At 35.9% G+C, this 22,518-nt stretch overlaps 2 protein-coding genes across 6 annotated transcripts in view; both read right to left on the reverse strand.

Annotated features, from left to right (window-relative positions):
• LOC149541818 (uncharacterized) overlaps positions 1-22,518 on the reverse strand; it is a 61,814-nt gene that overhangs the window by 14,435 nt on the left and 24,861 nt on the right. For all 5 annotated transcript variants that reach the window (XM_089796885.1, XM_089796888.1, XM_089796889.1 and 2 more), the window contains exon 5: positions 6,997-7,189. In XM_089796885.1, the coding sequence (XP_089653011.1) occupies positions 6,997-7,189 (193 nt within the window). The remainder of the gene's footprint in view (positions 1-6,996; positions 7,190-22,518) is intronic.
• Positions 9,231-12,710, reverse strand: LOC149541819 (uncharacterized). Its single transcript, XM_089796884.1, has 6 exons — positions 12,025-12,710; positions 11,653-11,885; positions 11,385-11,537; positions 10,843-11,243; positions 10,142-10,705; positions 9,231-10,007 (listed from the first exon to the last, which is right to left on the reverse strand). Exons 1-5 carry the CDS (start codon positions 12,696-12,698, stop codon positions 10,337-10,339), a joined length of 1,830 nt encoding a protein of 609 aa, XP_089653010.1. The 5' UTR covers positions 12,699-12,710; the 3' UTR covers positions 9,231-10,007; positions 10,142-10,336.

The raw sequence follows: 22,518 nt of genomic DNA on the forward strand, positions 1-22,518 counted from the left end.
TCAACATACATGTTATTATGTAGTGATTAACAGAGCAAGAGACAGAGATTGACGTCACGTGGTTTGAGGATTGAAGATAAGGCTATGCACAACTGAGGACATGTTCTACAAAGTGTCTTGATGATGTGGTTAAGTACACATACGGAAATGTGAAAACAATTGATAGTTATTCAAAATTTATTGAAGACAGCATTCGAAAGAGTTCTTGTATAGTGGTTACTATTGTTTGGATTATATCTCCTAACAGAGAGAATCTAGTTCACGGTTGTACAAAGATTGAAGATGTGATGAAGATGCAATGGTCAAATGTGCACATCCCGATGAGCATCGAGTGAAGAGTTATGAAGACTATGAGCCAACAATTTGGTTGTAATTGTGAAAAGTTGTAATATTGTAATATAAGGTGCATGGTAATATCTTTAGGTGGTCCTATATTATAATTGTAAGCTAGGAAAGCCTCAAGGTCGACTCAATAATTAGTTTTAGGACTTGTTAAAAAGGAAAATTGTTTTCCTTGTGATAGAGTGTGACATAGTGGGATTGTGATTTTAAGCGAGATATGTATAATGCGAGTATGCGAACTTGTATGTGATATCTAGTAAACTTGATATTGAATATCTTTTGGTAAGAGAAGTGTTTGGTGCAATTAAGGCACAATGAGTTGATGAGAGACTCTATTTGGCAAAGAAGTTGTTGTGGATAGTTGTTTATTGGTATTATTCTAAAAAGGATAGTACTAAGGCCAGTTGGAAAGTGAGTACAGTGGTCTTGCCCTTGAAGCTATTTACACAGTGGGTCCTTCTATCTTCCACGACTCCTAACAGGGTTGGCACAACTTCTAACATTGTTGGAATCTCCTAACAAGGATTCAAAGTCTCCTAATAGGGACTAATATGTATTAAATGTTAATCATTGACTCCTAACAGGGCCCATCCTCTTACAAGGAACTTATATATTAGTGCATCATTTTGTGGGTACCATTCCCACCGAAGTTTTCCCTCTGATCAAGGATTTCCCTAGTTAACAAATCTAGTGTTATTGTGTATGGTTATCTTATTATGGTTGTTGCACTTGCTGATTACATGTTTCAAATTAAGGTTAATAAGAGTTGTTTTAATCTGATAATTGATTCACCCCACACATTACCCCCCCCCCCAGTTATCTTGGCAAACTTTACTTTCTAAGAGCCTACACATACAAATCCATCCATAAATCATAGTCTTGTGTTTGCTACAGTTTCCTGATCATTTGAGAAAACATCTTGACATGGTCGAATCTCTCTAAACCAATATGATCAAGATCCTCAAAAGTTAACCCATGCAGATCCTATAGGTGCTCCCCCTGTCACAAAAGAATACCCCGCTCATATAGTCCCAATCATGGAGATACCTTGCTCCAAGAGACTCAATTGAGAATTATGACTGCATAGTGTTTGCACTTAAAACTAAACATCCATTGACATCATTACAGCGAAACATTTGTTCCTTGGCAACGAACATCTTATCATTGTTCCTTTGTGTATCTATTGTGAGGTTTTCACACCATCACCCCAAAATTTTGGGGACCCCCCTTTTTGTTGATCGCCTCGGCAAATTTTTGGATTGTCCAACAATTTTGAGAATTTTGAGCCTTGGATACTTTCGGGCAAGTGGAAGAAATGTTAGATTTATTTTCACCCAGTTTCAACTTGATTTTCCAGAGCCACCAATTCTATCCTTTAGGCCGAACAAATTTCAAAGTTAATTCCAACTTGGCAAGATAAAATTGTAAATTTGGCACTTAGACATTTTCTTTTGAAAATTTGGATATAATTGTATAAATTTGGATAATTTTCAAACAATGAAATTTTTGTTAAATTTGATCTTTTGGAAAATCTCAATTATTTTTTTTGGTGAAGAAAATTAATTTTTGTGATGGTGAAATAAAATTGCAAAATCGATTTTAGGCTCTAGAGAAATAATTTTATTTATGTTAAAAAGCTAAAATTGCTTAGCTAAATCGATTTGAATTAAAATTGCAAAAAATAGTTTTAAATGGATTAATTTGCCTTGAAAACTTTTAGCCTTTAATGAAATTAGTAATTTAATATTGAAAAATGTCTTTTGGTTAGCCAAAATCTAATTTTAAGGACGTATTAATTACTAAATCTTTATTAAATGGATATATTTAACACCTCTAAGGCATTATTTATTTTCTTTTTGCAATTTTGGTCCAAATGGCAATTTAAAAAGGCAATTTTCATTTTGGCAAAATTAATATTTAGCTAAGTATTTAATTGTGGGCCATAATTTTGCATTAATTATTGTTTTTCTTTCTCCCGGGGTCCAAGTCGGCCAGCTTGGGAGGAATAAGAATGTTGGGTATAAGAGAAGGCCTCTCTCCCATTTCTTCCTCACTTTTCACTTCTCCTTCTCAAGGTCTTGGTGATTTTGCAAGAGCAGATCTGCACTCTTCTTGCTTGGCGAAATTTTGTGGGAGCCGAAATTTGTGGGAGCCGAATTTTGTGGAGGGCGAAATTTGTGTGAGCCGAAATTTTTGGAAGATGAAATTGTGATTTTTTCAAGAGGCTGTGATTTTTGCCCTAGGTTGGGTAATTTTATTTGGAGGTGAATTGCATGATAAATTTCTGATTTGCAAGGGATTTGAAGTTCTTAAGGTCAAGTCCTAATTCCGAAAAGTCGCTGTAAGATTATTGGTTAAAGTGAATTTTCATCATCTAGAGTTGCAAGGGGTCCTTAAGCTGACATCCTTCTTTTGTTCTAGTCTAAGGATTGCTCCTCTTGGTTCTTCTTGCCTTCTGGTCCACCACTCTACCATCCCGTAATAGGGCGACGAGCATGGAGGATGTTAGTGCAAGTAAGAATCCCAAGCAGGCAAGCACTAAGAAAGCCAAAGAGGATATGATGCCCAAAACTCCCTTCTTCTCAAAAATGAAGAGAATAACCAACACCAATATTGGTACAGTGGACATGATACGGATGAGGGAAAGACTGAAGGAAGGACAATCCCCCTTGGAAAAGAGGATATCAATGAGACAGATTTTGGATCGAGATTGGATGAGCTGGAAAAGGTTGCCATCAAGAAGAAGCATTTGGGCACCCTTTCCTCTCTCAATCCTTTTATTGGATTTGAGAAAGAATATGAGAAGGATCACGAAAGGATACTACAAGCAGCAAGTGGCGTGGCGAAGTCAGCAGAACTCAGGACTAAGCACACACCTTGTCCTCCTATGGAAGAAGTTAACGAAACGCTAGCTAAGTTCATTGCCTTAGCTAAGAAGATGAAAGAAAAAGGAAGATTCATATTAGAAGATCATTTGATGTAATCCCAAGTGGCAATTTCCCTTTCTTCTAGAATAGGACAGGTGTCTATTTTTGATTGGCCACCATTTTGGTGCCTTCTCATTGGTTGCCACTTTTTGCACTTTTTTCATTGGTCCATTGATGAGGTGGCAGCTTCTCATTGGCCGATGGGGTGGCAACCCTAATTAGGGTTTTGAGGATCCAATCTGGATCGTTGATCTTGTTTTAATCTCCACCGTCTGTTGTATTTCTGGCCCCTATAAAAGGCCATTTGCTCTCATTTGTAAAGTGGTTGGAGAAATTGTTGCGAAGATAATACCAAAATTGCTCCCTTCTTCATTGTTGCAATTTGCATGTTGATTAAGAACATTTGGTGTTATTGCATGTTTTCTACTTCCACTTAGTTAGATTTCCTTTCAAGTTGTTAAAGTTGGTTTCATTTCAAGTTGCTAAGTAGGAGTGAAGTAGATGGATAGTTGTATGGTAGCATTGGTAAATGTTTGATAGGGATCAATACTAGACCAGTAGCATCCTAGCGGCTGGTTGGGAAGCTTTGTGTGGTAAGCTAGTTTATTATTCCTTCGAATCATTGCACCTGTGGAAGTGAGGCCACTGGTCAGCTCTCATTAGGTTCGATCCCCGTCCATTTGCTAACCTTCCATTCATAGGAGTAGGAGTAGAATAGTGAGTAGCTGGGTAGTCGAAGTAGATAGAGAGAAGTTAGAAAGGTAAGTCGAGCATCGGAACACATCCATTCACCTTCCACAACCACCGTTTTCCCATCAACATCATCATCGGCAGACACACCCTCCATCATTACTACCATCAACATTATATGCCACTCCGCACATTTCACAAACCGAACCACCATCACCTTCATCCCACCAAAGTCCAAGTCATCCTTGAATGAAAAAAGTAAGGCCGCCTACGTGATTACCAGCAAATCACATCAATAAAACTGAACAAGTATCCACAAGAGTAAGGAACATTGGAGTTATTCTCATATCCCATGAGCATTAACTTTTCAAGAGAGGAATTGTATGTTTGATACTCCATATCAAATGTTCAATTGCTAATATGTTATGTAAGTGATACAATACTCACATCAACAGTATCACACTTCCATATTTTTTGTCTGTTTCAATCTGCAATTCATTACTTCGTTCAAGCACCCCAACTCGAACCATTCTTCAGCATGCGAAGTTACATCACAATATTCCTTTCAAGCCGCTACATACCTGGCAAACTCTATGATCATTCCATTGGGGATCTGATCCTCATTGGCACTCAAGAATACAACTGCAAACTGTCAATCAAGACAACATAACATCTTCGGCACATCTAATCATAGTAATCACAGAGCATACACTGCAAACCGATTTGCATCCTTATTTGGTAATTCTGAACATGAATACATCCAATTCAACCAACATTATAGGCAATTCAGCTCCACGATATCAATGTCAGCTGGTATTAGATTGAATCACTGTTATTTCATTAGCATCCATGAGTATTAGCATCATTCATTTCAAACTTATAGCAACATTTGGAGACCGTTATTAGCATCAGCAACCAAGCATTGGCCATTTGGCATCTTCATTCACAGTCATACCTTATCTCATGTGTAAAGACTCTGATAAACCATAATGAACATTCAAATAAGATCTGGATCTTCGCATACATCAGCAATTTGAATAACCCCAACACTAAATGTTTATGCCATCATGATGTTTCTGTGATGATCAATGTTGCTATAATTGATCACTGCTACAATAACTTGTGCCCAAGATGAACACGTGGTGCCTTACACATAGAATAACCTTGACTATGAGCTTTGGTATGCACCAGATATAAATTTATACAAGAAATTATTGTGCCAATTTCTTGTATGACTGCGAATTGTTGTTAGCTTTGGTATGCCAACCTCCTCATCCCTGGTTAGCACTAAAGATGTGAACGACAATAACATTTTATTGGCATTAATGAACTTGGTAGAATATCAAGTTCATACTTATATCTTGTAGAACATTGGTAATCATATTTCTTGTATTAATTATCAACAATACCCCATGCAACATTAAGGAATGTCTCAGCATCCAATGTTTTTTTTGCTAACCACCGATGGATCACATTTCAGCCAATGACATTTCCAATGATCGCCGTCCCTTCCATGTTTTTTTTCATTGAATCGAATTCATCATCCAGAAACCAGATCGATTGAAGATGCATGTGGGTGTGAGCAGGTGCCTCCAAATATTTGACAATCGAATCTCCTTACACCATTTCTTTGGTCCAGCGAAATCCCATTGGACCTTAATGGATACCCAAGCTTCAACAAGAAACGTATACAATTTACGTCTCCTTCATTTAGTATTATCAAATTACATTGGATGATATCCTTGTTATCTTGTACACCGGCATGCCGTTGTCTTAATATAATGTATCAATGACTAATTGTCTCCCAATAAGTGATTTAATATTTTATAATAATCTGACTTGTTACTCCCTTCCATCACTTTTTGATTCAAGTGTCTTCTCACTTCTCTTCCATTAACTTGAACCTGTGATTGGCTTACCAAAAAAAACTGTACAAATCCTGTGATAAGTCTTGGCTCACTGAAATCAGCAGAAAGCAAAACCATTCAGATTCCCAGAAGTTTGAATCTGCTTTGATACCATGTTGTTTTTCCAGGGTTGCTCAATTATCCACAGGCAATAACCTTATTGCCCTCCCAACCATAGATGATATATTTGTCTCCCCCAAGCACTATGATATATTGATCTGCATATTTATTCAATTGTTATTACCTTTTATTGAATGTAATCACGCACCTCATTGTGTGTGTGTGTGTGCAAGAGAGAGAGAGAGAGAGGTGACTTTTCACCAAGGGACAACACTCTTCCAAGTGGCACCAATTAACATATTATTAATGAATATTATAATTTTTATATTATCGTATAATATAACAATTATATAATATTATTATATTATCCCACAATAATACAAATATAATCACAACCTTTGTGACATCCGTGTTGGTTTGTGGATTCCGCATGCAGCTACAATAAAATCAACATCTAGCACCTTCCAGAGTGGTGAAGCAATAACATCTCGTTGCAGATTGATATTCAGAAGAGCAGGCACATAAAATACATTTGAAAAATAAAGGAAAATGAAGCGTGTATTGCAAAGTTTGCAGCTTGTTTTCAGTTGTATTTATGGAATGACAACACAGGTAATCTCTATGTAAGTAGTTACGATCTTTGAAATTTAATCAAATGGCTGTCCCTTTATCTTTTTAGATGCAAATTCCCACAACCATTTTAAAAAATTCATTTTCAAGAAAAAAAAATGGAGATATCAGTTTGTCATATAGCAAAATATACCTCTTAAAAGAGAAGCAAAGATCCAATTCCAACTGCCTTCACTTACAAAATGCAGCAAAGTGGGTGCACACTGATCTAGATCTTTGTTCACAACTTTCTATAAAAATAACTTGAGGTAAATTATTATGCTTGTATGAACAATGCCACCAGTCATAATGCAAATAAGAGAAAATAGCCATAACTAACTTTCAATTAGGAAAAAAAACCCTGCTCCACTAAAGTAGGAGGGGTGCAGGGAGGGGAGGCAGGGAGCGTCTGCATTTAAGAATAAAAAATTAGCAAAATAGTTAGAAGTTTTAGGATATACATATCAGGGTTGTGGGCAATCTTGTCAACAAAGTCTCCACGGTGTGGATACAGCGAGTGAACAATTCTCTCAACCACATCATAAGTGTCCACGCTGAAGTAAGGCCTGTAGGATGTAATACTGAAAACCCCTTTCCATCCATTTGATGGCTGTGCATTCCTTTCACCACCAGCACCAACCCCACTAGATGCATCTGCACTATAAAAAAAATAGCAGAGTGCAATACATTATTTACCAATTTGCCTGCAAACTACTAATAAGTTGATTCATTTCCTTCTTATAAATCATAGACATTCAATTCTGGAAAAAACTACATTACGTAGTCAATCATAATTAAAAAACAATGTCATCAACACCATCAGTATAGATCATTAATATTCATATATGGCAAAATTAGATATAACAGTCCACGATAAACTAATTATATAAACATGAAGTAGGCTATTCCAAGCCCAAATGATTTGAAGTAAAATAAATGTGAAACAAATATCCCATAAACTGTTGTACTGAGTTCATTTGGTGTTTAATTTGCTGGTTGATATTTTATTATTTAGTAGATTTGAAGGTATCGCTGATTATAGGGTTTACTTATTTAACTTTCTCAATTTTATTTTATTTAATTAAAATATAAAAAACCATTGTATGTTCATTTCAGTTTCAATGAATTAAATAAAAGAACAAGTTACATTTTATTGGCTAGGGCTTGATTGCATTAGTTGTAGCATTTTCTTTTAGTCATTTTGATGATTAGAAAAATACAAAAAATTCCATGAAATTATTATACAAGACATTACACTTTATTCCAAACAATCCTCTAGAATCCTTCTCAAATTATCCGGTCAAAAACTATTTTTTCCCTTGATCATCAGAACCATTTTATACAACCTACATGCTTAATGCCTTAACAGGTTATATCCCCTTTGCAAAGTTGATTTATTCACGAAAACATGATTTATTAATGCATGGCTTAACATTCCTTCTGAACTGCATCGAATTTAAAAAAACCTTTTTCATTAACAGTGCCCTTTAGAACTCCATGAAATCTACAACTATGCTGCGCTACCAACTAAACAACTTGTCAAGCCTTGTCAATGTCTATGGCATTCATAGACATAAAATGGGCTAATTGTTTCTTGCCACTCATGACGGGATTGTTATTAGATCCACACTAATGACTGTCATTTATCATTGGTAATGGATAGGGGTTGCAGCAGACCCAAACTTCACAATCTCAGTATTATTTGTTTGACAACTAAGTTGTCAATTCGGGTTTGGCTATGAGAATGTGGTTCGTGAATTCATGAAAAAGAAATCATTCTGGTTCGTATGGGTTTGTGTGTTTTTGTCTGTGTCTATATATATGCATTATATATACAAAAAAAATAAGAGAAATATACATAATTGTAAAACTAAATCATTTCATAGTATGAATCTATGATGCTTGTTCATTGATCAATGTCAAATGTCAAAGATAAATATTAAAATTATAAATACTTGACCATTGGTCTACATTCATGATTCTAAAGAAATCACAACATTGAATTGCAAAATTACAAAATTAAAATTCAAAATATAGTTCATTGAAGTTTGAAACATGATGAATTGAATTGGATTTGTCCTAGCAATGGTCAATCCTAACAGGTTCTCAAGTCCAAATCCTCTAACAAAATCACTTTTAGTAGGGTGAGCAGGATCCTAACAAATCTAAAATTAATTCCTTTAAAAGGGTGGCTCATTAGTTTGAGTTAGAAAATCCTTTTACAAGATTACTCGTAACAGGGTAAAGCTCCTAGCAGGGCTAGAGGCAAATCCCTTAACTGAATGAATCCTAACATGGTCTGCTCCTAATGCGACATTAGAGTAAGCTCTTAATTTAACAAGTTGTATTTCAAAAGAGTGAAAAAGATTTATGGGTATTGATTCTTGTAGTGGTTTTTCCCTCTAACCCAAAGAAACGTGAATCGGAATCGGATCGGAATCGGCAAGGCCGAATCGAATCGTGAATCGGCAATGAATCGGCAATGAATCGGCGATGAATCGGCAAATTTGAAAAAACCCTTTAAATTTAAAGATTTTAACAATTTAAAACTTATTTCATGCACCCTTTATTGAATATAACTTAAGCACACTATAACATCATCAAATAGAAGTTAAAACTTAACATACATAAACATGAAACATAAAATCCATCACATACGTAACTATGTTATCTAAAATGTAAATTGTAGGCTAGCTGAAGTAAATAGAAATCAAATGATCATAATGATTTAAATCATAGAATGTATGTAAGATGATCCATAAGACATCAAATCATAAATTTATGTAAGAATCTAAGATGAAGATCCATGAAAGTTTGAAACTTTGAAACATATGTCTATCAATGATTCAGTATCAATATCTATAAACAAAATATAAAAACAAGGCTCCAGCTCAAGCCTCAGGCTCATAGTCATCATCATCCTCAACATCATCCTCAAGCTCGGCTACAGCCTCAGCCTCAGCCTCTGAGTATCCAGTCTGCCTAGTAGCAAGGCGTCTAATGTAGGTCCTAGAGGACTGTCGAGCCATATCTCCCGCATATAAGATGGGCTCACGAATGTCGCTAGGGCCTGTGTCTGTGCGTGCACGTGTGCGTCTACCAATGCCTGAAGAACGTGCTCTAGCTGCCTCAGCCTCTATATCCACCTGGTCAATCCACGCACGGTCTTCCTCAGTGAAGACTGGATCTACAACCTCTGTGAGCCACTCTGATTCTGGATCAATCTCCTCCAGAATGATCGGAGAGGAGTCAGTGCCCAAAATCTGTCTGATCCTAAGACGGAGGTTGTAATGAACGAAGACAAGATCATTCAACCTCTGCACTGTCAACCTGTTTCTCCTCTTCGAGTGGATGTGCTCGAACATGGACCAACTGCGCTCACATCCAGAAGCGCTGCTTGGCTGACTCAGAATACGAATGGCAATTTTTTGAAGTTTTGGGGTTGTGGCCCCAAACATTTGCCACCATCTATCTGAAATAAGGGAAAATAAAAATAATTAGTCTCATTTACAAATTACAAATTACAAGTTAACTCTAAAATTACATAATCAACTTTAAGTTTAGAATCTAGATTCATGAACATTGAATATATTATTTAATTTTTACCTGGCTGTATTGTTTCCCGAGCATCTATGGCTACCCTGCTAGAGAAAAGTGGCCCTTCTTTATTATTGAACTTATCAAGCTCAATAATTGCAGCACTGCTATCCTCATCAGTACTCAACCTCTGGATCACTGTATATAATCCGGTGAGAACCTCCTCATCCGCCTTGAAGTCAGGACGGAAACGAAATGCCGAATTCAAAAAGTAAGTTGCTGCATGGATGGGTCTGTGGAGCTGATTCTGCCATCTCCTATCAATGATGTCCCAAATAGGGGCATACTTCTCCTGCACTCCTGCATACTGAGCTCTAATGGCCTCCTTGGCCCTATCCATGCCCTCATATATGTAGCCGAATTCAAAAAGTAAGTTGCTGCATGGATGGGTCTGTGGAGCTGATTCTGCCATCTCCTATCAATGATGTCCCAAATAGGGGCATACTTCTCCTGCACTCCTGCATACTGAGCTCTAATGGCCTCCTTGGCCCTATCCATGCCCTCATATATGTAGCCCATAGAGGGCTTCTCCCCATCAGCAGTTCGTAGGAGAGATACAAGAGGCTCAGTGGCCTACATATAAAGTAAAACAAAAATTTGAGTCAAAACTTAAACATAGAATAATTCAATAATATAAGGTAAAACTAAATCATTAAACAATTAGCATAGTAAACTGTAAAATATTAAATGTTAAATTGCAATAAAATTACCTTAAGTATTTCTCTAGCAAGTTTCCAAAAACCATCATCATCAAATATGCAATCCACCACATCTATCCCTGCAGTGGTCGTAGCATAGGAAGATGAAATCCACTCCCGCCCAACAAACATGCTCCTCAAATCATCCCTTGATGTCAACAAGGACTGCAAGGTGATGAAATTCGAGGCAAACCTCGTGATCCCTGGACGAGCTAACTCTTTGTCTCCTGTGTACTTCCTCATTGTGCTAAGGACAAATGAATGATTATAAATAAACTTACATATGTTTTTTGCCCTTTCCACACATGACTTGACCCACTCAAGTTTGCCAATTTCCTCCAACATGAGGTCAGGGCAGTGTGCTGCACAAGGGGACCAAAATATGGTGGGGTGCCTCTCCATCAAAAGTTTGCCTACAACAATTTTAAGATAATTAGAAATTCAAATTTCAAACATGTTAGAACTTAGGAAACTTAGAAATTCTAAGTTAGAATTAGAAAAAGTTCAAAATTCAAATAAATTTATTTTCAAAACTTAAAAAGTTAAAAGTTTACCTGCAGCAACATAACTTGCTGCATTATCCGTCACCACTTGCACCACATGTTGTTCCCCCACCTCTGCTATAACTTCCTCAATAACCTCACATAAGTATGTGGCGTTTTTTACATGAGCAGAAGCATCAATGGATTTGAGGAACATGGTATATCCTACAAGTAACAAAACAACGAATTATAATTACTATTAGCAATCAACAAATCAAAATTTGAAATAGTCAATCACGATTCAAAATTATGTATGTAGGAAAGTAGAATGATCAATCACCTCCACAGGATACAAGAAAATTGAGGAGTGTTCTTCCCCTCCTATCTGTCCAACCATCAGTCATGATGGTGCAACCCTTTTCGATCCACTCCTTTCGGTTGTCCTCAAGCTCATGCCTCATATCCTCAACCATTTCCTCCAGGAGGTATCCACTCAACTCAGCCTCAGTTGGGGCTTTAAACCCCGGACCACAAATGGTAACTGCATCTATCATGTTCTGCCAATAAGGAGTCCTGTCACAAATAGATAATGATATTGATTAGAAATTTAGATGTCAAAAACTAAAATCATAAAACAAGTAGATATAATTAAAGTTTTACTTTTACTTTTAACTTTAACTTTGAAGATAACAAAGAAAAAAGAATCAATTACCTGGCTGCAATAAATGGAATGTTGCAAAAGTACCAGAATTTGCAAATCTCTTTTCTGGCAGCATCATGAATCTCCTTGTTCAAACCCATGCCCTCAAGCGTGGGTTGGGAGCCAGGAGTAGTGCGGGGCACAAAGTAACTATCCATTCTGCTTTTCCGCACTCTAGGCCGCAATAGGTTGGTGTTGGACTCTGTCTCAGTATGAGACCGACTACCACTAACACTCACATGAGCACTAGCACTAGGATGAAAAGGAGGCCTAGAAGAACCCTCTCCAACACAACCTACGGATGCGGAAGCTGATGCAGATGCACTTGCAGATGTAGATGCGGTTGCGGATGTGGGAGCATGGGAGCCAATACCTCTTAACCCTTCAAGTTGCATTTTCTTAGTCAACTTGTCTTGTTCAATTTTTTCTAATGCCACTAAACAAGAGCGTTTTGCCTCAGCGATTTGTTGAGTGCAAACTGTGACATCATGGCCAGGTATGCCAGCAATGTGGTATTTCAATCTATAGATACCTCCCGAATTTATTTTTTCTTTGCAAAATATACATTTTGTTTGATATTTGGTTCTCCCAGGAAACTCTTCATTAAATTTCCAGCATTCATCTTTTTTACCCATTGTGGAAATTGGAAAATGAAAGCAAAGGGCTGCTGCAATAAAAAAATTCATGTAAAAAATCAAAGTTTGCAACTAATAAACAAAAACTACAAAACAACAAACCCTAGTTTGCAATTTAGTAAAACTAAAAATAAAAAACATTCAAGATTTGCAAATGAACACTAAAAAAATTTAACAAAAAATGCATACTACACTAACATGCCAAAAAAAAACCAACACTTACCTCTTGCAAATGAGTTGAGGAGTGTTGATATTGACTCCTTAATGCTCCCAATGCAATTTATGGCCTCCCCAAATGGACTTCTGATCTCTTTGGTGCTCTTCCTTCTTGCCGGTTGGAAACCTATGGATTCTCTTTTCTCTTCTTCTCTCTCACTCTTCCTCTCTTCTACTCATACTAAGCAAATAGAAGGCTCTTTAGGGTTATAACAAAGAGGAAAGTCAACTTAGAAAGCAAATAAAACATGTGTTTTTTTTTTTAAATTGAACTTTCTATCCTTGCTGCCGCGGCCGATTTCTGGAGATTCACGATGGCGATTTTGGCGATTTTTGCCATGAATCGCCGATTTTGGCGATTCAGGCGATTCACAAGAAAAAATCGCCACTAGCGATTTCCGATTCCAAAAAAATCGGGAGCCATGAATCTTATCGCGATTTCATGGCGATTTTTGGAACTATGCTCTAACCAAGGGTTTCCACAATAAAAATATTGGTGTTGTGTTACTTGTGTGGATGTTTTATGAATTGTCTTATTGATAATTTAACAAATTAACATGGAATGAATGGAACTATTAGATCTGATATTGGTTAATAGGTATTAAGAAGTTTTGAACTTTAATTTTCTTAATTGTCTTGCACAATAATCTGAGTGGATAAAGAAGTATGTACTATATTAGCATAAATAGTGCAGATTTTCTTGAAGAGTAGTCAGAACATATGTTTGATGATTGGTTGATTAGTTATCGTGTTGTCATTGATGTCAATTTGAAGGTTGTCTACTAACTGTTTAACAAGGAGCTTAGTAATATATATTGCAAGATACAAATCAAGTGTGAAGTTGATTTGTGTGTTGAGTTAGTGAGGTTGAAATAGGAGACTCAGAGATGTCTCTAGATGTTGTATGTGCAATTGTATGTACTGCACATAAGTATTGAGAAAGTTATGAAAGATCGAAGTATGATAGTACAACCAAGTTGATCAATTTATAAGAGACAGTGAATGATCTGATTGGTCTACCAATCTATAATGTTTAAGAAGATGAAATTCAAAATTTATGATTTTACTCAATTACGTGTATGATTCTATGATCGTGAGTGATTTGATTTACAGGAAGGCATGTTTTGGATTGATTAAAGGAAGTGCAAGAAGGAAAATTAAGAATGGGTTGAATATTTGTGTTTCATCTCTAACCAATAACATGTAGGTCATTTCTAGTAGATCTTTCACGATGTAAAGATGTTTGACGATGTGGAACCAATGGGTTATGATGGATCAGTTATACATTGGTAGTTGTGATCGAATTACTTGAACGTGCATGCTCATTAGAAAAAGTGAAACAGTCATATGTTCTTTGTTGAATCGATGTGTGGTACCAACTAATGATGGATTAGGAATTAGTAATATGTTTTGTCAGCCTAAGATGGATTTTAGGTGTAACATGTTTAGGTTAAGGCAGTGGATTGCCCTAATGTTTTGATGTCTATTTATATGGGAAAATGTTACTTTTACAAGAGAGACAGCTCGAGAAGGATTGTGTGGTCAAGTTGGTAGTTGAATGCCTTCAAGAAAATGCAGATGATGAACTGAATTGGATTTGTACTTGTTGTCAATCAAGATTGCACCTATAGCAAGATACAAAATCTAGCTATCCTATTGAAACATTGAAACTCTCATGGATGGTGGGTTGTCCTATAACGAAAGATAAATCTCTGGACACTAGGTGGGTTCCTAAATAGTGATCACCTTAAACCTAAATTGTATGCGGGAAAAGGGATGAGAAGTGAATGACGATAACAGATACTAAACCTAAATGAGGTGATACACCAATGATTCATATGCAACTTTAATCAAATCAGCACAAATTACCCATAATACGAATGATTCACAATACTCGGACAAACATGCAACTACAAAAGTGATTCTATGCATGGACCCAGAATCTTCTATTTTGAAAGGAAAACCAAGGCTTCACCAATTTTCTGAAAAAAATAAGGACACAAACAAAGACCTGCAATCACACGTATCAAGATTCTAACATGCAATAAGGAATATAGCTTTAATGAAGGACGAACACAACATAAAAACAAAAAATCCACAATATTGCATGAAAATCAACAAGGAACCGCCAAATCTATATTATCAATGCTAAAAAAAAAATCTTTGCTACAAAGTGCTCTTACAATCAACTCAAAATTTTGCAATGTGCAAAAAATCTAAGCCCAAAAGAAGATCCATCATAATGAGATGAATGTACAATAAATAGAGCCCAAAACCCTAATTCGGATATCAAAAATATGCATGGAAAAAGAGTCAAAACTGATCCAAACTGTGAAGAAACCCCTGAAAACTGCTCTCAACCACCTGTCCAACTGATAGCTAATTGGAAAATTGCCTCTAACTCCTCAAAATCATGCATAAAACCCTAACTCGAATTTCAAAATCAACCCAAAAATATAGCATGTGAAACTCATCAAAAATATGCATAAAATAGGCTCCCATAATGAACTGTTGTTGTGAGGTTTTCACACCATCGCCCCAAAACTTTGGGAACCCCCCTTTTTTTTTAATCACCTTGGCAAAATTTTGGATTGTCCAACAATTTTGGGTTTTTTTTTTATTTTGAGCCTTGGACACCTTCAGACCAATGGAAGAGACTTAGCTTATTTTCACCCGGTTCCGCTTGATTTTTCAGAGCCACCAATTTCATCCTTAAGCCGAACAAATTTTAAAGAACGACATTTGGCAAGATAAAATTGTAAAATTTGTACTTAGACGTTTTCTAGTGAAAATTTGGATATAATTGTGTAAATTTGGATAATTTTCAAAAAATAATTTATTTTGTTAAATTTGGTCTTTTGGAAAGTCTTAATTATTTTTTGGTGAAGAGAGATTAATTTTGTGATGATTAAATCAAATTGCAAAATCGATTTTTAGGCTCTAAGAGAAATGATTTATTTGTGTTAAAATGCTAAAATTGCTTAGCTAAATCGATTAGAATTAAAATTGCAAAATTTGGCTTCAATTTGATTAAAATTGCCTTGAAAACTTTTTAGTCTTTAATGAAATTAGTAATTTAATATTGAAAAATGGCTTTTCGCTAGCCAAAATACAATTTTAATGACGTATTAATTACTAAATCCTCATTAAATAGAAATATTTAACATCTCCAAGGCACCATTTAATTTCTTTTTGCAATTTAGAACTAATTGGCAATTTTAAAAGGCAATTTTCATTTTGGCAAAATTAACATTTAGCTAAGTATTTAATTGTGGGCCATAATTTTGCATTAATTATTGTTTTTCTTGCTCCTAGGATCCAAGTCGGCCAGCTTGGAGGGAGTAAGAAAGTTGGGTATAAGAGGAGACCTCTCTCCCATTTCCTCCTCACTTCTTACTTCTCCTTCTCAAGGTGTTGGCGATTTTGCAAGAGCAGATCTGCACTCTTCTTGCTTGGCGAATTTTGTGGAGGACGAAATTTGTGGGAGCCGAATTTTGTGGAGGCCGAATTTTGTGGGAGCTAAAATTTGTGGAAGATAAAATTCTGATTTTTGCAAGAAGCTATGATTTTTGGCCCTAGGTTGGGTAATTTTATTTGGAGGTGAATTACATGATAAATTTCTAATTTGCAAGTGGATTTGAAGTTCTTGAGGTCTAGTCCTAATTCTGAAAAGTCGCTATACGATTATTGGTTAAGGTGAATTTTCATCATCTAGAGTTGCAACGAGTCCTTAAGTTGACATCCTTCTTTCGTTCTAGTCTTGGGATTGCTTCCCTTGGTGCTACTTGTCTTCTGGTCCACCACTCTACCATCCTGTAATAGGGCGACGAGTATGGAGGATGTTAGTGCAAGTAAGAATCCCAAGCAGACAAACACTAAGAAAAACAAAGAGGATATGATGCCCAAAACACCCTTCTTCTCGAAAATGAAGAGAATAACCGACACCAATATCACTATAGTGGGCATGATACGGATGAAGGACTGACTAAAGGAAGGACAATCCCCTTTGGCAAAGAAGAAATATAGAAGGCGGTTGCACATCACAACCCAAGTGTCGACACTTCCATTTCAACCATGATGAGCAACATTGGGATGGCACTTGATTTTGAGGATATCAGAGAAGAGGATATCAATGAAACAAATTTTGAATCAAGGTCGGATGAGTTAAGAAAGGTTGCAATCAAGAAGAGGCATTTGGGCACCCTTTCCTCTCTCAATGCTTTTATTGGATTTACAAAGGAATATGAGAAGGACTATGAAAGGATACTACAAGCAGCAAGCAACGTGGTGAAATCAGCAGAACTAAGGACAAAGCACACACCTTGTCCTCCTATGGAAGAAGTTAACGAAAGGCTAGCTAAGTTCATTGTCTTAGCTAAGAAAATGAAAGAAAAGGGAAGATTTATATTAGAAGATCATTTGATGTAAGCCCAAGTGGCAATTTCTCTTTCTTCTAGAATAGGACAAGTGTCTATTTCTGATTGGCCACCATTTTGGTGCCTTATCATTGGTTGCCACTTTTTGCACTTTTTTCGTTGGTCCATTGATGAGGTGGCGTCTTCTCATTGGCCGATGGGGTAGCAACCCTAACTAGGGTTTTGAGGATCCAATCTAGATCGTTGATCTTGTTTTGATCTCCACCGTCCGTTGCATTTCTGGCCCCTATATAAGGCCATTTGCTCTCATTTGTAAAGTGTTGGAGAAATTGTTGCGAAGATAATCCCAAAATTGCTCTCTTTTTCATTGTTGTGATTTGCATGGTGATTAAGAACATTGGGTATTATTGCATGTTTTCTACTTCCACATAGTTAGATTTCTTTTCAAGTTGTTGAAGCAAATTTCATTTCAAGTTGTTTAAGCAAGAGTAAAGTAGATGGATAGTTGTATGGTAGCATTGGTAGATGTTTGATAGGGATCAATACTAGACCACTAGCATCCTAGCAGCTGGTTGGGAAGCTTTGTGTGGCAAACTAGTTTATTATTCTTTTGAATCATTGCACCTGTGGAAGTGAGGCCGCTGGTCGGCTCTCATTAGGCTCGATCCCCGTCCATTTGCGAACCTTCCACTCATAAGAGTAGGAGTAGAATAGTGAGTAGCTGGGTAGTTGAAGTTTAGAGAAGTTAGGGAAGTAGGTCAAGTATCAAAACACATCCATTCACCTTCCACCACCACCGCTTTCCATCAACATCATCATCGGCAGACACATCCTCCATCATCACCACCATCAACATTATCTGCCACCCGCATATTTCACAAACCCATCACCATCACCATCATTCCACCAAAGCCCAAGTCATCCTTGAATGAATAGCATTAGGCCGCCTACGTGATTACCAGCAAATCACATCGATAAAACTGAGCGAGTATCCACAAGAGTAAGGAACATTGGGGTTATTCTCATATCCCATGAGCAATAACTTTTCAAGAGAGGAATTGTATGTTTGATACTCCGTATCGAATATCCAATTACTAATATGTTATGTAAGTGATACAAAACTTGCATCAACAACTGCATGCAAAACTTGCCTTAACTACTCGATATCTCGCCAAAAATAGCACAAAAAGTGCTCCATCACTACATGGAAAACTCAAATTGTCCTTTGACCAATTATGCATGTAGACAGACCAATTATGCATGTAGACAAATCCGAAAAGACTCTGAAAATGCCAAAATAGCTTCATAATCGACTCCAAAATCTTGAGTTTGAACTATGAGTCTAAAAATAGCCACTGAATGTCCACCCTCAAACTTAGGCATTTTTAAAATGCTAACTCATTCTTAACCTTTTTATTATTATTGCACTTCACATAACATTAATAAATTGATTTATTATTATCAATTTATTAATATTAATTACATATTTGATGCAAATAATAATAAATAAATTCTTTTGTTTAAAGTAAAAATCGTTATTAATTAATTGATTTTGTAAAACACCAATTAATATAATAATAATAATTCTTTATATTTAAACAAAATAAAACAAAATAATAATCTATATATTAACATGTACATGACTCCAATGTTAATAAATAAACTATCATATTGTTTTATCTTCCAAATTCTTAAGAATGGACCCGAACTTTTATCAAAATTGCTTGAGGGGCTATCAAAAAGGAAAAAATATAATCATTTCCATCATTTCGAATTGAAAAGATGAGAGAAAAGAATAGGGTTGAAACCCTAGCTGCCATGGGGAAATTCTAGTGTTTGCGATTTCTCCTTGCTCTGCTATATTGGACGCCATGTTTCTTGCTCTATATCATGGGTCCCTGGTATAGTCGCCATGAGTGCTGGTGTATTCGAGTTCTTTAAGCCGTGAACTTATTCTTCCATGTCGTGGCAAATTTTTCTGCTTGCCATGAGTCTCTGTTGTTTATCGTGGGTATTGGCGTTTTCTCATGGATCTATGGTGTGACTCCTTTCATCTCCATGACATGCGTTTGTCTGCAATTCCATGCGGTTTTCTGATTTTTGGTGTTTTCATGAGTTGCTGGATGTTCACGAGTTGCTAATTCTCCCTCATGATGGGTTGTTGATGCGTGAGCTTCGTGCTTGATGCCGTGAGCTAATACCATTGTTCTTCACTCTTCATTGTCATAAGTTGCACTTGGACCGTTATTCTTTTCACTTCATCAGCATTTTCTCTGTTGTAAGTTATTTGCCATAGAATGGAGGGTTTGCAAGAATTGCTTCATTTCATATTTACTTTGTTGTTAATTATGAAGTCTTATTCTGTTTGTTGTAGCAAATGTTTTTACTCCATTTACTTGTGCATGCTTTATTTGCTTGGCCTGGAAGTTACATCTTCTTGTGCCTCAGTTGTTCTTGATAACTCATATCCATGTGTACTTGCTAGTTTGTTATCCTGGAAAATACATATAAATGAAATGTTCCTCCTTCGTGACAGCATAGTATCATATTTATATTTCTAACATAGAAGCTTACATACTTTCATTGTTTTGATTGTTAAAAATCATTGCTCTTTGAAACTTCTCCTGTAGATACTCAATTTACTAGTATCCTATAGCATCTTGTACTTCCAACTCTGAAAATCGTGTTTACCTTGAAGCTCTTGTTAATTGCATCATAACAAACCTGTAACTGATACTCCTTGTTATTTGAACAATCAGAACTGAATTTGGAAATTACTGATTCTACATTTTGATTTCAATTTGCATTTAAAAAATAATGATTACATAATAGTTATGCACAATATCTTTTTGCTTGACTGTAATAAATTCCAGTCTTTATTTGCTACTGAATCAACTCCCATAACTTCATGAATGAACATTTGTTTGAGCATCTTCCTTGCTAGTTTAGCTTGTGGCTTTACTTAGTTTCATTACATATTTTGATCAGCAAATCTATATGGTTTGATACATCTTTTTTTCTAATTTTCTTTGCCATAAAATCTGAGATTTGACACATCTTTTATTTTTTATGCAATAAAGACATTCTTTTACAAATGTTCTCTTAACTTATAGACTAAGAATTCCATATGCCCTCCATGATTCAACTGAAAGGTTTCATACCTGCAATTTATGTATGTCCCTTTGACAATCTCCTGATGTCTTCAATCTTCTGCTATGGTTCAACTAGAAGGTTGCATACTTGTAATTTATGTATGCCCCCTCAATAGTCTCCCCATGTCTTTAGTCTTTGCCTCTACGTGATTTGACCAGAAGGTTTCACGCCTGTAGTTTATGCGTGTCCCTTCAATAGTCTCCTCAGTCCTTCAGTCTTGGCCTCTACATGATTCAGTCGAAAGGCTTCATGCATGTAACTTATGCATGATCCTTTGACAACCTCAACTTCATACCTGTATCTGCACATGAAACAAACTTATTAGCATAAAACCTGCTTTGCTTTCAGATATTTCTCTTGTCTTTGCATCTTTTCATGTTTTTATCTGAATAACCATGTTGTAGGAACACTAAGTAGTATAGAGATAATTGGAATGGTTTCCATTGCTCGGTTCGTATGAACTGACCCTCCACTTTTACATTTTGCAAATCTATTCCCAAAGGGAGATATGGGCTCAAATCTTCTTCAACATTCAAATCAACGATACTTCCATTCAGGCAATGGAGGCTTTTCCCCTTATCTTTTCAGTACATTTTTGTTTATGCAATGTGTTTATTCAGATATTGTATTAGGAGCTGCCACAACTTGTGTGGTATCTGAATGCACTGTATCAAGAATTGTTTAAAAGTTGAACATTTTGTACCTTATCAAAACAATTCTAAAATATATTTCAATAAAGTGTACTATTTTGGTACTTGTATGTATCTTGAATAAAACATGATCAATTTTTTTTGTTTATTAATTTTTGTACTTTACATTTTGCATCGAAATCATTCTGTAATATGTATGATCAGAAACTTAAAACACATAGTGCAACATATAAGCAAGCTTAACATAGCAATTTAGGAGGTAGGCTAAATTGGTAACAGTACGAGCAATGGTGAATCCTAACAAGTTCTCAAGTCCAAATTCTCTAACAAAATCATTTTTAATAGGGTGAGAAGGATCCTAAAAAATCTGAAATTAATTCCTTTAAAAGGGTGGCTCATTAGTTTGAGATAGAAAATCCTTTAACTAGGTTACTCCTAACAAGGTAAAGCTCCTAGCAGGGCTAAATGCAAATCCCTTAACCCACTAAATCCTAACATGGTCTGCTCCTAACCAGACATTATAGTAAGCACCTAATAGGGCCAAGCCTTTAATAGGGTGCATTTCGAAAGAGTGCAAAGATTTATGGGTATTAATTCTCGTAGCGGTTTTCCCCTCTAACCAAGGGTTTCCACAATAAAAATATTGGTGCTATTGTGTTACTTGTGTGGATGTTTTATGAGTTGTCATATTGATAATTTCACAAATTAACATGGAATGAATAAAAGTATTAGATCTAATATTGATTAATAAGTATTGAGAGGTTCTGAATTTTAATTTTCTTAATTGTTTTGCACAATAATCTCTTGCTATTTCAGATGTATAAATATCATGTCCTAGCACTTTTCACTTTCCTGCTTGTATGAATCATGTTGCACTTTAGATATGTCTGGAAATTCATCTACCTTCAAATTAGCACTATCAATCATTTTATTAGTCCTTTTGTTTAAACACTTGTATGCTTTGCGATTGGTAGAATAACCTATGAATATTCCTTCATCACTCATAGGATCAAATTTTCTAGTGAATTCATCTCTCTTGATATAACATGATCTTCCAAAACTTTCAAACAATTCATATAGAAGTATGACCGTACCACAATTGACAAGGTGTCTTATCAATTCCTTCCTTGACTTGTCTCTGGTTCAAAGTATAAATTGCAGTAGATTGCTTCTCTCCAAAAAATCTTTGCATTGTCTCTTTTTAATAGCATCAACAATGGTTATGTTTCTCCTTTCTGCTATAAAATTCTACTAAGGACTCCTCAGAGTTGACATTTTTCTTTTCATTTCCATTCTTGTCACAACAATCCACAAACTCTTAAGGAGTATACCCATCACCTCTGTCAAATCTTAGGCACTTGAGATTCTTACCACTTGCTTTCTCAACTAAAGCTTTAAAGATTTTGAACTAAAAAAATGCTTTTGATTTTTAACACACATCATTCTAGAGTAGTCATCAACAAATAGCATGAAATA

The sequence above is a fragment of the Cupressus sempervirens genome, chromosome 8, assembly GCF_028749045.1.
Source record: "Cupressus sempervirens isolate cs-2001-9-10 chromosome 8, ASM2874904v1, whole genome shotgun sequence".
NCBI classification, from domain to species: Eukaryota; Viridiplantae; Streptophyta; class Pinopsida; order Cupressales; family Cupressaceae; genus Cupressus; species Cupressus sempervirens.